The sequence below is a fragment of the Sturnira hondurensis genome, unplaced genomic scaffold, assembly GCF_014824575.4.
Source record: "Sturnira hondurensis isolate 20B ecotype Veracruz unplaced genomic scaffold, ASM1482457v3 Scaffold0024822, whole genome shotgun sequence".
Classification (NCBI taxonomy): domain Eukaryota; kingdom Metazoa; phylum Chordata; class Mammalia; order Chiroptera; family Phyllostomidae; genus Sturnira; species Sturnira hondurensis.
The window spans coordinates 325,940-340,514 of NW_028097453.1; the positions used below are offsets into that span (position 1 = coordinate 325,940).

Sequence of the window (14,575 nt, forward strand, 5' to 3'; positions counted from 1 at the left end):
AGTGTCAGAGTCAGGGGTGGTCACCTGAGCATATTCACTGAGCACAAGAGGTTCCAGCCGCAATCGCAGCCCAGCCCCAAGCCTCAGCCTGCACAGTGGAGCTAGCACGCTGCATCCTGCTGCAGAGGTGACGGTGCCCCGAGGCCCCCGGGCCCCACCCTGCAGTGCAGGGTGTTCGATCGGGGTGAGGGCAGTGCCATCTGGGGGGAAAGAAGCCGTTCCTGTTGCGCCGTTTCCTGTGGTGCTGCCGTGGTATCTCGGGCTTTGCCACAGCCTGCTAATTTTGTCCTTGAGTCCTCCTAGTTGAAAGTGAAGCGTCCCTACCCCCAGCCCTTTCCCATGTTGGCGACCAGAGCTGCCACTCACGGAGCTGTGTATGGAGTCAGCATCGAGATAAATTCTGCAGACTTGCGGAATCCCCCCTTGCTTTTCTCCCGTTGTGGCAGGATGCACAGTAAATCAAACCTAATGCACTGCAGGTCGCTCTGATCAGATTCCGCTGCAGCCGGAAAGCTGGAGACGGGCTCTGCGCTGAGGCGCCCTGCCCACATGGTCTCCAGTGGGACCCCGACCCTTCTCCCCAGTCCAGTGTTAATAAAAATTCTCCATGTCAGCTCTAGGAGAGGCGGGGAAGCTAGACTGCAGCCATTGCAGGCGCCTTAGGTTCACTCCCTTTCAGGGCCCTGGGGATGGGGACCTGTTGTTGCTGGGGGCGGGGGAGGGGCTTATCCTGGAAGCCCTGCAAGAACACGGACCTCCCCAGTGCTAGGGCCCTGGGGTGCCACTTGCTTGTGCAGGGGCTGGAGGGCCCACAGACACACAGTTCCTCCTTGGGATACCTCCAAGACACAATGGGACAGTTAGCTGATCCATTGTGGAGTCCCAACAGAGAGCTGTATTTCTTCTAGGGAATTCTGGAGTCTTCTAGGCAGGTGGCTCTGTCTCAGTCACTCCAAAGCCCAAGACCCTGACTGTTCCTGGGGTGGCAGGGGGCAGTCACTAAGGACTCACTGTCCCCCTTGAATGAAGAGGACAGGGAAGTGTCACCTGCTGATGTGGCCCAAGCCCTCACCTGGGAGGGTTGGCTCACCCCACATGCAGCGTGGACAGTTGTCTCCATCTGCCGGGTCTCCCCACTTCATGAGCAGGATCTGGCTGGCCAGGTCCCCTCGAAGGGCGGTCTTTGCTGGAGTCAGCCAGAGGGTCTGAGTCAAGCCCAGCGGGGAGGGCAGCGGGCACACTTGTGCTGTGCCTTGCCCTGGCCCGTCCGAGGACAACAGACAGGAGCTGGCTTCCAGAGGCAGCGCGTCGCTTAGTTAAGTAATGACAGAGCCGGGCCCGTTTACATCCCCAGAAAGATGCAGGGCAACTGCAGGCCAGGTGTCTGTTGTGTTTAATTTACAATTCTCTGACCTCCCCCTGTGCGGAGGTGCTTTGAAATAGAGCAGAATGCCGGGTACTTTGAAGGGGTCACTTCCTGGAGGCTTTATTTGTGTTTGGGGAAGCAGGGAAGATGGGTGAGGAGTGGTGGGGAAGGTGCTGCCTCCCCGGTCCCCCCGCCCTGGGGAGCAGACAGTGTCTGCTTTAAAACTGTCCCTGAAGGATGGAGAGCTGGCTCTTGGCTGAGGTGGCCCTCAGATAATGTCATCGGTGAGCGATGACCCAGGATTTGTTGGCAACAAGCACACACCTCTAGGACTCTGGTGCCAGAACCCTGAGTGTGCTCAGCGCTCCTACCTGGGGAAGAAGGGGCCACAGGGGCTGGTGTCCAGGGGCCCCACGGTGAGAATGATAGCACCCTCCACTCCTGTGTTATGTTCCTTTGAGTCACCTGGGGGTCCTGTGGAAGTAGACAAGGGCTGAGCAGGGCTGGAGCGAGCCTGACTCTGCATTTCTAACCAGCCCTGATGATGCCTCGGGCCCACGGTGATGTTTTGAGTGGAAGGACCCTAAAGAAGGCAGCTGCTGGCTTCCGAGTCCCACCATATGCTTTAGGCTCATGAGAACCAGAGGTCATGGCCTTGGCTTTGGCACAACCCGCTCAACCGTGGGAGCTGATGGCAGTGGGGCCTCCACACAATCAGTCGTGAGCACTTGGATCTGCTCTGATGAGAGAGAACAAGGCTCTGTGGATGACCTTGGCTTTGGGTTTGGTGTCTGCTCTGGCCTCTTCTGCCTCATTAGATTTGCCCTGGGGGGAAACTGAGTCTGCAGACCTTGGGCTCCTCAGTGGGCACCCCCAGTGGGGAAGGAGGCCGGCTCAGTATTCCACGCCGCTGACCAGCTCTGAGTGCGTGACAAGGAGTTCATTTGGCTGCACTCACCTGAGCCTCCCGCCCCTCCGGTTTGGCCCACTAACCCTCTCCTGCCCGCCCGGCTTCACAGGTCCCGGATGAGAAGGAGCTGACAACAGCTGAGTCCCGCCTTCTCAGCGTGCTGGGCAGCAGGGCCACGTGGCCCCGGTGGCACCGATGCCGAAGAACAGCAAGGTGACCCAGCGCGAGCACAGCAATGAGCATGTCACGGAGTCAGTGGCTGACCTGCTGGCCCTCGAGGAGCCCGTGGACTACAAGCAAAGCATCCTGAATGTGGCAGGTGGGGTAGGCGGCAAGCAGGCGGCAGCGGAGGAGGAGCTGGAGGCCGAGGACCGGCCGGCCTGGAACAGCAAGCTGCAGTACATCCTGGCCCAGATCGGCTTCTCCGTGGGCCTCGGCAACATCTGGAGGTTCCCTTACCTGTGCCAGAAAAATGGAGGCGGTAAGCGGCAGACCAGTGGGCTGTGGGGCGTCCTGTAAATAGGCCGGGCTGAGGGGTGAAAAGGAATACCCCCTGTCCTAGGCAGAATTGGAACCCTTGTAGGCAGGAGCTCAGGATGACAGAGTGAGGCTCCCCAGGAATTGCTAAGCGCTGAGACCTGCCGAGATCCCGGCGGGCCTGGGTTCAAGTCCCCGTCCAGCAGTCAGCAATCTGTGGTATAGCTTCATCTCCCTGTGCCTCTCTGTTCCTCATCTGTAAAATGGGAATAATAGTAATTCCTGCCTGACAGGGTAGCTGGGAGGATGAAAGGAGGTTGACATGAAGAATGCTGAACACGGGATCTTACACATTGTAAGGAGACACTTCTGGGCGTTATGATTAAATGCTTACTAGGCACCAGGCACTGTCCTAGGTACTTGCTAGATATGAGGCTGAAGTGGACGAAACTGCGGATATTTGAGCATCTTGGCACAATCAAAGCACTAGTTTCATGTGGTTCAACCATCGAATCCCCCAGCAACCCCGTGTTATTATCACCCTCATTTTAGAGACCATGCAACTGAAGTACAGAGGTTAGATGACTTGCTCAAGGTCACACAGCTAGTGATAAAGTCAGGATTCAAGCCTGGACAGCGTGGCCCCAGGCCTAAGCATGCGATCCCCACACAGACTGCCTCACAGGCAGGAGAGGCCCCGAGTTTGAATCCCCCTAGGAGGTCTCACTCCAGAATCACACCCCTTCCGCTCTGGGTCTCAACCCATCCTACTCAGCATGCATCTCAGCAGGCCCAGACCACTTTCTTTTTAGAAAAAGACCATCGTCCGCTCAATGTTCTAACCCTGAGCAGTGCTCCTGCCGTTCTGGCGGATGGCCTGAGTTTCCTGCTGTTCAGGGACATCAAAGGGAATCCAGGGGTATCCCTAAGTTGTATTTCCTGGGGTGCAAGAGGGTGCGTTTTCCCAGTGACTCCAACAAAGGTCAATATGAAAAAGTACTTCCGATTACCCAGAAATCCTGCCTGTCCAGCCTGCATTCCCCGAGCCCTCCAGTGGGCGAGGCCTCTGCCTGTGTGTGAGACCCGTAGGCAAGGCAGCGCCCCGGGGCCTGGCAGAGGTGGATAGGCCTGAGCGAAGGGTGGCGGGTGGTAGGTGGCGGGTGGCCGGTCCTTGCTGCAGGCCCCTCTTTGGACTGTACTCACGCGGAGGCTTCCCTGGTTCTCTAGGGAGAGGAGAGGTGCATCCAGAGAAGACGCCAAACTCCTCCTCCGACACCCTGAAACCCACCTCCCCGAATGCCTTGCCCACCCGAGGCCACTCGGGCGGAATGTGGAGCCAGCATGGCTGTGTCCCTTCACTGCCCCACGGGTTGCTGCTCTCCCTTCCGTTTCCCTGGCCTGAGACTGAGAGACAGAACTGGGTTCAGAGACAGACCTTCCCTCCTTTAAAGGGGGCTGCTCGTTAGTGGCGAGTGGAATTTGCATGTGTGTGTGACTGTGTGTGTGTGTGTGTGTGTGTGTGTGTTAGTGAGCTGGAGGCTGTTGTGTGAGCTCAGTGGGCTGCCTCCCCTGGAAACCTTTCCCAATTGGCTCTCTCGGCCCCTCAGCACGTGTGTGCTGAGCTGGTTCTGTGTGACGTGTGTGTGTGCACACGTGCTGACATTGCTCATGTGAATCTGGAGGACCTGCCAGCTCGCCCAGGAGAGCACCTGAGCCCTCTGTTGTCCTGACGTGCCCTCCCTGCGTGGGCCTGGTGCAGAGGGGCCCCCGCCTGATGGTTGCCAAGGCTGGGTCTTGTGCCTAGAAGGTGCCGATCCCCCGGGTTTGTGGGCAGGCCGAGCACACACTGGGCAGCATGGGGGACATCGTGTTGTGTGGGGCAGAGCCATGTGGCTGGAGGGTCTTCTGGAAACTCAGCTCGAAGGGCGTGGTCTGGGGTGACCAGCAGGGCACTGGTGACCGGCGCTGGCCTGACGCCACCTGACGGACAGGCAGGGCTGGGCCAGCAACTCTGCCAACAGGACTGAGCCATTGGCACGGCTCTTCATGGGGCCGCTCAACCGCGTCCAGATGAGGTTTTAATTCTCCTGCTAAATGCCCTGTCACTTGGAAACAAGACTGCGTGTGCAGCGAGGCCTGGGACAGCGAGTTTCATTTATCATTTGGAATCTTTGGCGGCATCCATTCTCTCCTTTACGATCCTCCCAGCTATACCTTCCTGAACCGCTAATTTCCCTCCCGCCCCTCCCAGTTAGCTGTAGATTCAGGGCCACGCGGATTCGACCCCTCTCCCTGGAGAGCTTCTATGCTCTGCTTCCCTGGAGCTGCCCCGTCTGCTGCGTCAGCGTCTGGCGCAGACTCAGGGAAGGCTTTGCCCAGGGTCGGTGCCTCCGGGGGGCCCATCCCTCTGGGCCGCTGCTCCGTGGGTGGCAGGGGCTGTGAGCGGGTGTCCACAGAGCAGATCAGGAGGTGAGTGTGTCTGCTGGCGTATGTGTCTGCCTGCCTGCCTGCCTGTCTGCCTGTCTGTCTTGGGTCCAGCCTCGTAAGCGGGAGACATTGATGCAGGTCTGGATCCTCCCTTGGTGCTTCAGGTCGGGGGAGTCGAGGGGAAGAAGGAAGGTCAAGTGTGTGTAGGTCACACGTATGAGCCAGCCCGTTCCTGAGGAGCCCAAGGCCCAGTGACGGCCCGAGATGATCAGAGAGGTGGGCGGGACTGCGCTGTGCCCCAGACGCCCTGCGACGCCCTGCAACGCCCCTCCCTCCCCTGCAGGTGCCTACCTGGTGCCCTACCTGGTGCTGCTGATCATCATCGGGATCCCGCTCTTCTTCTTGGAGCTGGCAGTGGGCCAGAGGATACGCCGGGGCAGCATCGGCGTGTGGCACTACGTGTGCCCCCGCCTGGGGGGCATCGGCTTCTCCAGCTGCATCGTGAGTCGGGGGCTGACCCCGGGCACTTCCTGGGAGGCGGGGGGGCGGCTCGTGGGTACGGGGTCTGCAGACCAGGATCCTGGGCCGGGCCAAGGGCAGGGAAGGAGACCCTCCACGGGAGAATTGCTCCCAGCTGGCGACTCAGGACCACGGGATTTCCTCAACCGAAAGTTGGCTCCACGGCCTGAGGCAGGATCTAAATTGGGGACGTCATTGAGGAGGAAAGGTGGGGACGTATGCACAGAGGGTCCCTGGGACACCTCTGCTGGAGCTCTCTGGGGGCAAGTAGACCACTCTGGACACCCCTCTCTGCTCACCAGCCTATCCGCTCCCTTGAGGGAGACACCCTCTCTTTTCTTGGTCATAGAGCATTTTAACTGGGTGGGTGCATGGGCAGAGCTGGAGGGCAACCCTGACAGGACCTGCCTGGGATGGGTAAGGCTTTGGAACAGTGGGAGTCAGGGAGACCTCTGGGTGGGGAGCGTCATGAGGGCTCTCAGCTTGTCCACAAGGCCTGGCTTAGTGCTCTAGGTGGGGACACCGAGCCTCCCTTAGGGACAGAGCCCACAGGTGTCCACGCTCACACCGGGGCTGAAAACTGGGACCTGCCTCTGGACGGGACGGAGGATTCCGTTGGGCATGGCTGCAGGGCCTGCCCATCCCTGGCTCAGGCAGAGGCCGAGGAGGGTCTGTACAGCCACCCCTCTGTGCCAGCGTCACCTGTGCACGGGGGACACGGCCGAGGATGGCCCCCTGCTGGGTCTGGCTATGGGTGTGAGTGGGGTCCCCGCTTAGACTGAAGCAGCCAGTAAAGGTGATGGGGGTCCCTCTCCCTCTGTACCCCCTAAAGGGTACCGTAGGGTGTCTGCCCCTGCATGCCAGGGCGCAGGTGAAACTGACAAAGCCAGGGCCCTCAGCTGTCACACTGACCAGCAGTGGCCTGATGTATAAGACGGCCAGGCCCCCAGAAGGCAGAGGGGGCCTGTCACCGTCGCAGCAGCAGATCTGTGCATGAGGAAGCACTGCTTTCAAAGCGGCCTTGGACCCTCAGTCAGTCCTCCCCAAGTTAGTTATCGCGCTTCCAAAACACGAGGGCTGACGGCCTCCGAGGGGTGACGGCCTCCGAGGGGTGGGCCGCAGGCAGTGCCACGGGAGAGGAGTGTCCCGAGAGAAGAGAGTATGCAACAAGCCAGTAAGAAGCATCCAGAAAACCTCGAAAGGCACCGCAGTCTGGGGATAGTTGACCACGGAGGCTAACGCTGTGCGTGCCCTCAGGGTCCCGGGTTCTGATTCTGAGGCATCAGCCGAGGATGGGGAGGTGCTTTAGGGCATCTTAGAAGAATTTCACACTGGAAAAGATTAACATGTTAAGAGTTTATTGCTTAAAGGAGAGAACTTTAATACCAGAAACACTCTTCTCTGGATTCTTGGAATACCAGGGGAAGGGAGGATTAGGAGGGGTCTTGGGCTGCCCAGTCTCATCCCTCCTCCTCCTCCAAGGCTGTGCTGTGTGCGGTCCGCCTGGTGCTGAGCCCTGGGTGGGGTGGGAGGTGGGTGGGGAAGGGTGGGGGAGTGCCCTGCCGCCCCCATGACCCCTGCCACGACCCTTGTCCTCAGGTCTGCCTCTTCGTTGGGCTGTATTATAATGTGATTATCGGGTGGAGCATCTTCTACTTCTTCAAGTCCTTCCAGTACCCGCTGCCCTGGAGCGAATGTCCAGTTGTCAGGAATGGGACTGTGGCAGGCAAGTATGGGACCCCCCTGAGTCTGACCGGCTGGGGACCCCAGCCAGCCCTGTCCTGGGAAGGAGCGGAGTGAGCCGAGGAGGCTTCGGCACAGCTTCGGGGCTGCACTGAGTGCTGTGTCACCTTGGATGAGACACCTGCCCTCTCTGATCCACATTGCCCCTTCGGATGCCCACTCACCAGCCTGCCCCACAGAGTCTTACGGGGATTGAACAAACTCGTGAGTGCGGGTGAAACTCTGGAAATGGCGACTTTTCTCTAGTTGTTACCAATTACTCTGCCCTGCCCGAATGCCCTCCTCTCTGGAAAGGGCCTTGACTTGGGTGCTGTTTCCATAAAAGCCTGGGCGATTCCTCCCACTCACAGGCAGGTAAACTGAGGCCCGGAAAGCACTCTCCCATGGTCACACCACTGATTTAACCAGGGGATGGAGACCCAGGTCATCAGCTCCCAGCTCAGGTCCTTCCCTAGGAACTAGGGGCCAGGTCTGCCTGGCCCTTCCCGCCTGGACGTGGGCAGGGCGTGGCATCGGTGGGAACTGAGGTCTATGTGCCCTGGTGCTGTCGGGAGCCCAGGCGTCCTGAGGGTCTGCCAGATTTTGGCTGATGCAGCACAGGCCCTGCCCCTCCCTGCTGCAAGCTCCCCTGCCCCCTCGCCCACTGCTGCCCTGGTGGGGGCCCACGGGGATGGGGGTCCTGCAGCCCCGCCGCTGAGACCTCTGCTGCTGGTGCAGTGGTGGAGACCGAGTGCGAGAAGAGCTCAGCCACCACCTACTTCTGGTACCGAGAGGCCCTGGACATCTCCAACTCCATCTCTGAGAGCGGCGGCCTCAACTGGAAGATGACCCTGTGCCTCCTCGTGGCCTGGACCATTGTGGGCCTGGCCGTTGTCAAGGGCATCCAGTCCTCGGGGAAGGTGAGTTGGGAGGGGCACTCAGACCTGAGAAGTCTGGGAAAAGTAGGGAGGGCTGGGGGCTGAGAAATCTGGGTTGCCCTGCGCAGGGTCTTGTGTGTGGGCTTGGCCTCCGGGTAACTCAGGATGAGGACACAGGTCCCCCTAGTGTGGGATGGAGAGGCCCTGCTGCAGTGTTGTCACCCCCCTGAGGGGGCTCCCCCCAGGTCTCTGCGGGTGCAGACCAGCCGAGCCCCCCACATCCCCCCACAGTCGGATCTCCTTCAAATAAGGGCTCATTCTTCTCAGCGTTTGTGGACTGCCTGCCGGGGCTGGAAAGAACGTTAGGGATCCTGTCGCCCAGTCCGCTCGTTTTTCAGAAGAGGAAAATGCAGCTGAGAGAGGGGAAAGCAGCTCGCCTGAGATCACGCGGCCAGTCTGTCCACCTCAGGGCTGGAGTTAGAGCCCTGGCTATCTGTCTGCCTGGGGCCCCAGGCTCTTTACCAGACTTGAGGAGCAAGGAAGCCAAGCCTTGGAACAGTAGCATGGTCTCAGCCCCCTCTCTGAAGACCAAAATCATAGCCCAACTCTATGGCCCTTACCAGTGTAGAGATGCATTTGATCCCCAGTGACCTTTTAATTGGGAGTTACTATGCCCTTCATCATTTTATAGATGAAGAGATGGAGGCCAGCTGAGGCTAAGTAAACAGTCCAAGGTCACGTACTACGTAAGTGGTAGGGCCAGGAGGAGAATACGGGGGTCTGGCTGCAGACGCGGACACTGCAGACAGGCATGCTCCTGACCTTCACCCCTCCGGGCCCAAGCAGACCCTCCAGATCTGTTTCAGTGCCGCAGACACTGTGTGTGCGTCTTCCTTGCGTGAGGCTCTGTGCCAGGCATGGGGGGATGTGCAAAGACACAAGAAACACACATGCTAGAAAATGGCACACAATTTACAACCGCGAGAGGCAGGACCTTCTTCTGATGTATTTGCTTGGGAGCCCTGACTGTGACCTCCTGGCTGCCTTCTGTCATAGGAGCTCTGAGGACAGGGGAGATCCTCAGTGGGGGAGCCAGGGGCAGGAAAGCAGGCTTGAGATGTGAAAAAAATGAGGAAGGGGAAGCGAAGGGCTCCCGCCCCCTTGGTGGCCCTCAGGAGCAGGGAGGCCTCGGGCCCAGCCCAGCCAGCCCTTGAAAGAGAAAGGCAGTCCCAGGCCCAGCCCTGCTGACTCCGGCTTTTCTGTGCTCCTGTTTCTGCTTTGGCTCTAGGCCAGACATGCGGTGGGGTTGGCCCTGTGCCCAGGGGTCCCAGGGCTCTGCTTCCTGCAACTATCAGAGGGGGCCCATGTGCCGCAGCTGTGAGTGGGGAGGGAGACGGCAGCTGCGGGGGGGCCCTGCCCCATGGTGGGTCCCTGTCTTCTCTGCAGGTGATGTATTTCAGCTCCCTCTTCCCCTATGTGGTGCTGGCCTGCTTCCTGGTCCGGGGGCTGCTGCTTCGAGGCGCCATCGACGGCATCCTGCACATGTTCACCCCCAAGGTAGGCATCCGGCCGCCTCAGGCAGCGTTGGACTCGTGGGGGAGCTGCTGTGTGCCAGGCCCTGGAGGGGTGCCCTGGGGGCAGAGCCTCGGCCCTGCCCTGGCATTCCCAGGAGAAGGACATCACGTTAATTTGGGGGAAATCAGAAGAAGCTTCAGGGAGGGGGTGATGTGTGAACTGAACCTCTGGGAGCAGATAGGATTTCAGTGAGCGGCAGGACAGTGCGGTCAAAGGGACCACGTGAGCAAGAGTGTGGAAAAGCACTGGGCGTGCTTGAGGCCTTGGGGGAGTCAGGTTTGGCTGGGGCCCAGGGGCAGGGAGTGGTGGGGCTTTCATGGGGCGCATCTGCGACAGCAGAAACCAGGAAGATGCCTAGGAGAAGGAAGGTGCCCCTGGGAATCCCAGCCTGTACCTGGATCAGGGGAACAATGTCACTATAAAGATGAGAGATCACGTGATTAGTGGCTTTACCCTCACAGAATCCATGCACATCTTCTCTGATTCCATCCTCCCAGAAGCCCAGTGAGGGGCTGAGCAGGCCCGCTGCACCCGTCTCCCGGGCCTGCCGCGCAGGCGTCCCGAAGGAGGTCACCCAGGGTTCCTCCCGAGGTCTCTGCCCACCATGTGCCCCTGCCAGGCTGCTCCCCTTTCGACCTCTGGGCACGGCTGACATGAGCCAGTCCCTGAGGAGTAAGAGAATTTCAGCGCAGGTTGGGACGTCCTTCAAGGTGCCCCCAGCCATGTAATTAGCAGCCCCGCTGGGCAGGCTGGGAAGTCCACCTCCAAATGCCAGCTGACGGGTCAACCACCAGCAGTCCACGCACATGAGTCGGAAGCCTGCCAGCCTCAGGCCCCCAACCTTGGCCCTCTGTAGTACTGTGTCTCACCTGTTCACACACACACAAACACGCTCACACAGAAAGTGCATCCTGATGACACAGGGTGAGGAGTCCCCATCCCCTCCTGCTCCCTCTGGTGGGTGGCGATGGGTAGGACACACTCGCTCCCTATACCCCAGACCCCAGAAACCAGCCCTCAGCATACTGGGAAGTCACTTCTGAGGTTTCTATGGGAACGGCTATGGAGGTCCACTTTATAAGGCCCTCGGTGAATCTCCAGAGGCATGAGTGTGACTCCCGGGCCACATGGCTGGCCCAGGGTTGCTGTGAACCGGAGGTGTCTGACAAGGGAATAAACTGCAAACCTGGTTTCTTTAGCAGGTATCAGCCATGAGAAGAAAGTGAACAGTTTTATGAATTACTTCAACTCTATTTCTAGAGTCAGTCTGATGCGCACACTTGAGTCTCTCAGTTACACTCTGCTGAACTTTACAAGGAAATAATATGCTCTGGAGATGGTCGTAAATGCGGTGATGCACACAGGCCCCCAGAGGGGCCCCCTGGTGGTGCCAGGAAGGCCTGGTGTTTAATTCTAGGAACAAGGGAACCAAATCGTGGCGTTGGCTGCCAGTCCCAGCACACACATTGCTCCCCATTTGAATCAGACACTCTTGGAAACATCTTTTTCTTTTTTACATAAAGATTTCTTTATTTTTAGAGAGAGAGCGGAAGGGAAGGAGAAAGAAGGGGAGAGAAACATTGACGTGCAAGATATACCTGAATCAGTTGCCTCTCGTACACCACCCAACTGGGGACCTGCCTGCAACCCAGGCATGTGCCCTGACTGGGAATCGAACCATCGACTTTTCGGTTCATAGGCTGGCACTCAAGCCACTGAGCCACAGCAGCCAGGGCTGTCCAACACTCTTTTTTGAGATTTAGCTATGAAGATGTGTAGCCTAGTGCATCCATCTTTGGGGCTACATAGTATTCCCCTGTAGCACCAAGCTAAAGTCGATTTTTTCATTTCTAAGTTTGTTCCAGCGCTCACCATTGCTAGTAATGCTATGACAACCATGATTACACAGGTCTTCGTGTGCATAGCTCTCCCTGGGGCACATGTATTTAGTAGTGGAATTGCTATCCCAAAGGGTAGGCGTATCTCCAGCTTCGGGAGATGTTGGCCAAAATGCTCCGCAAACTGGTGGCCTCCGTTCACGGTCCCTGAGTCTGTTACACTTCAGTTACTGTCGATCAGATGGGCACAAATGGTCAGTGTGCACTTTGAACAGCAGGGGGCGCTCCTTTCCAAACCCCCCCTCCTGGGTGTTGGGGGAAACCATGTAATAGCAGTTGGGCATCTGCAGAGGCAGGAGCCTTTTGCGGGTGAAGGATAAAGGAACTACGTCCAGAAGGCCCTGAAGGAGCCAGGTCACCAGGACCCGGCCAGTGTGGCCTCTGGCCCACAAAGCTCTTGTGACTTTCCGTTTTGATGGAATCTGTGGGCCCATCCCGAGACCCTGCCCGCTGCACAGTTCTGTGGTGCAGCTCCTGCCCTTGACCCTGGAGGGATGTATTCAGCAGGGAAGGGGGGCCTCAGGGTCTCAGGGGACGTCCTCCACCAAGGACCAGAGCCTGCGTCACTGTTCGATGTAGGTGAGGCCAGCAGCGATGGCTGGGGGAGGTTCCTGTGGACAAATCCGTCCCAGCCATCTGCACAGGCCCAGCTCCCAGAAGCAACCGTCTGACAGCCCAGGTGTGGTGGAGCCATGCCTAGTCCAGGACAGCACAGGGAGACAGGAGGACCCCTGGTACCACTGCAAGTTCTCACCCTGGAATGGCGCCACAGAGTGTCGGGGGGGGGGGTACACACGGCCACCCGGGATGCGTCCTGCCCCACTCCCACCGGCCACAGGGGAAATGACAGGGGCAGCCATGGCAGAGGCCAAGAAGGGTTTTGGCCAGGGTGTCTCAGCGCCCTGAGGGAAGCACAGGCGCCCTGCGGATGTGCTGAATGCCCTGGACGCAAAGTCTCCACTTTCTCCCATAGTCTTCCAACAGCAGAGGCAGTCCAAACCGTAGGACTCAGACTTCCCGTCCTCGACTCCAAGCAGTTCCTGAGCATGACAGATGCCACATGGTCAGGATACCACCATGGCCAGTAGCATTTTGGATGGGACCTGGACCCATGTTCATGGCTAATGGACTTCTCAAATTCCTCAAGCCACTTCTGTCCTGATTACTTTTTTCCGTCCAGTTAAAAAGCAAGTCAGGGTGGGGCACCACTCCATTAATCGTGTGGTTTGCTCAGCCTAATGTGGTGGGTGATGGTATGTTTTTTAACTTTCAAAAATTTGAGGAAATGACCATCACAGTTATCAGTGCTCACGCCCTGTGGCCTCACAATCCCCCTTTAGGTGTCTGTCCTGCTGATGGACTTGCCCACAAGCAAAATGACCTGTGCCCAGTTGGGTCATTACAGCATTTTGTTTTAGTAGCAAAAGACTGAAAACAGCCCAAATGACCGTTGTTCATTTATTGCCTCATGCAGCAGAGGTTCAGCAAGTGCCTGGGATGTTCTGGGTGCTGGCGTGGGTCCTAGGACCCAACTGTGAGCAAAGCAGGTGACCTTCCTGACCGCTGTGTAGCCTGGGTGTTACTGATGGGAGACAGATAATGTGAGACAAAGGAGATGCTGGGTGGTGTGGGTGAGGAGGAAAATACAGCAGAGCAAGGAGGCCTGGGGCAAGGGGTTGCTTCAGACAGTGTGCTCAGGGTGGCCTCACTGAGAAGGCGACATTTGCGGGGAGGCCCGAAGGAGGCGAGGGAGCAGGCTGTGCGGCTGTGTGGAGGTGGCGCATTTCACTGCAAACAGGGAGGGCAAAGGAAAGGCCTTGAGATTAAATGTGGCTGGTGCATGCAGGGCGGCTAGCGTGGCTGGAGTGGAGGGGAAGGCGGTCGGACGTGCAGACGTGGGGCGGGGGTGGGTGGGCAATGAGCAGCCGATCCTGAGGGTCAGCAGGCCAGGCAAGGCCTTTGGAGTTCATTCCCAGAGCCACTGGACCCATCTGAGCAGAGGAGTGACTTGCTCTGACTTCACCTTGGAAGTCATCTCTATGGCTCTGGTTGCCATAGAGAATCTGAGTGGTCCAGGGCGGAGCAGGGAGACCTGCTGGAAGGCCGCCTCCAGGCAAATTCTTCCAGGGGCTAGAATTCATTCTGGGTGCGAGGTGCCGGTGACTGGAGCCCAGGCATGGCAGTGTGGATTTGGAGGAAGTGAATCAGTCAAGCAGGGTTGCTGTTGGATTGGGTGTGAGCTGGGGTGGGGGTAGGGCTCCAGGATGACTCCACGGCCTTTTGCCCCGGCAATGAGCAACGAAGAGGGTGGAGGTGACATGGACGAGATGGGGGAGGATGGTGGGAGGAGCTGGTTTTTGGGGAGCATAAAGAGTCCTGTTTTGGATGTGGCAGGTTCGGTGGGTGGAGGTGCTGAATGGGTGGATGGGTTAGTGTGTAGGTTGGGTGGACGTGTAAATTTGGGAGTCCAAGAATTTAAAGTCGTGGGCTGGTTACTGACTCTCTGAGAGTGAAAGCAGACAGGAGGTCTGGACACCAAGCACTGGGGTCCCAGGGCTTAGAGGTTGGGGGAGAGAGAGAGCCCGTGAGGGAGGAGGGGGAGGAGGGAGGTGTCCATCCAGAGACAAAGAGGAGAAGGTGCTGTAGGAAGGAGGGAATGGGCCAGCCCACAGCTGCAGAGAGACCAGGTAACGGGGACTGGGAAGCAGCCGGCACACGTAGCCACAGGGGGGTCACTGGTGATCCCGACAAGAATCCATCGACAAGATGGACTCCATCGACAAGAGTCGTTAGCGCCGGGGAC

At 58.4% G+C, this 14,575-nt stretch overlaps 1 protein-coding gene across 2 annotated transcripts in view; it reads left to right on the forward strand.

Moving 5' to 3' along the window:
• The window catches only part of SLC6A17 (solute carrier family 6 member 17), a 40,211-nt gene that overhangs the window by 12,128 nt on the left and 13,508 nt on the right, over positions 1–14,575 (forward strand). Inside the window, exons 2-6 of one of the 2 annotated variants that reach the window (XM_037038885.1) lie at positions 2,386–2,757; positions 5,524–5,681; positions 7,299–7,425; positions 8,160–8,341; positions 9,746–9,856. In XM_037038885.1, coding sequence (XP_036894780.1) covers positions 2,472–2,757; positions 5,524–5,681; positions 7,299–7,425; positions 8,160–8,341; positions 9,746–9,856 — 864 coding nt within the window. In that variant the 5' untranslated portion in view covers positions 2,386–2,471. Of the gene's footprint in view, positions 1–2,385; positions 2,758–5,523; positions 5,682–7,298; positions 7,426–8,159; positions 8,342–9,745; positions 9,857–14,575 lie in introns of those variants that run through there. The other variant, XM_037038886.1, reaches the window with a different exon arrangement.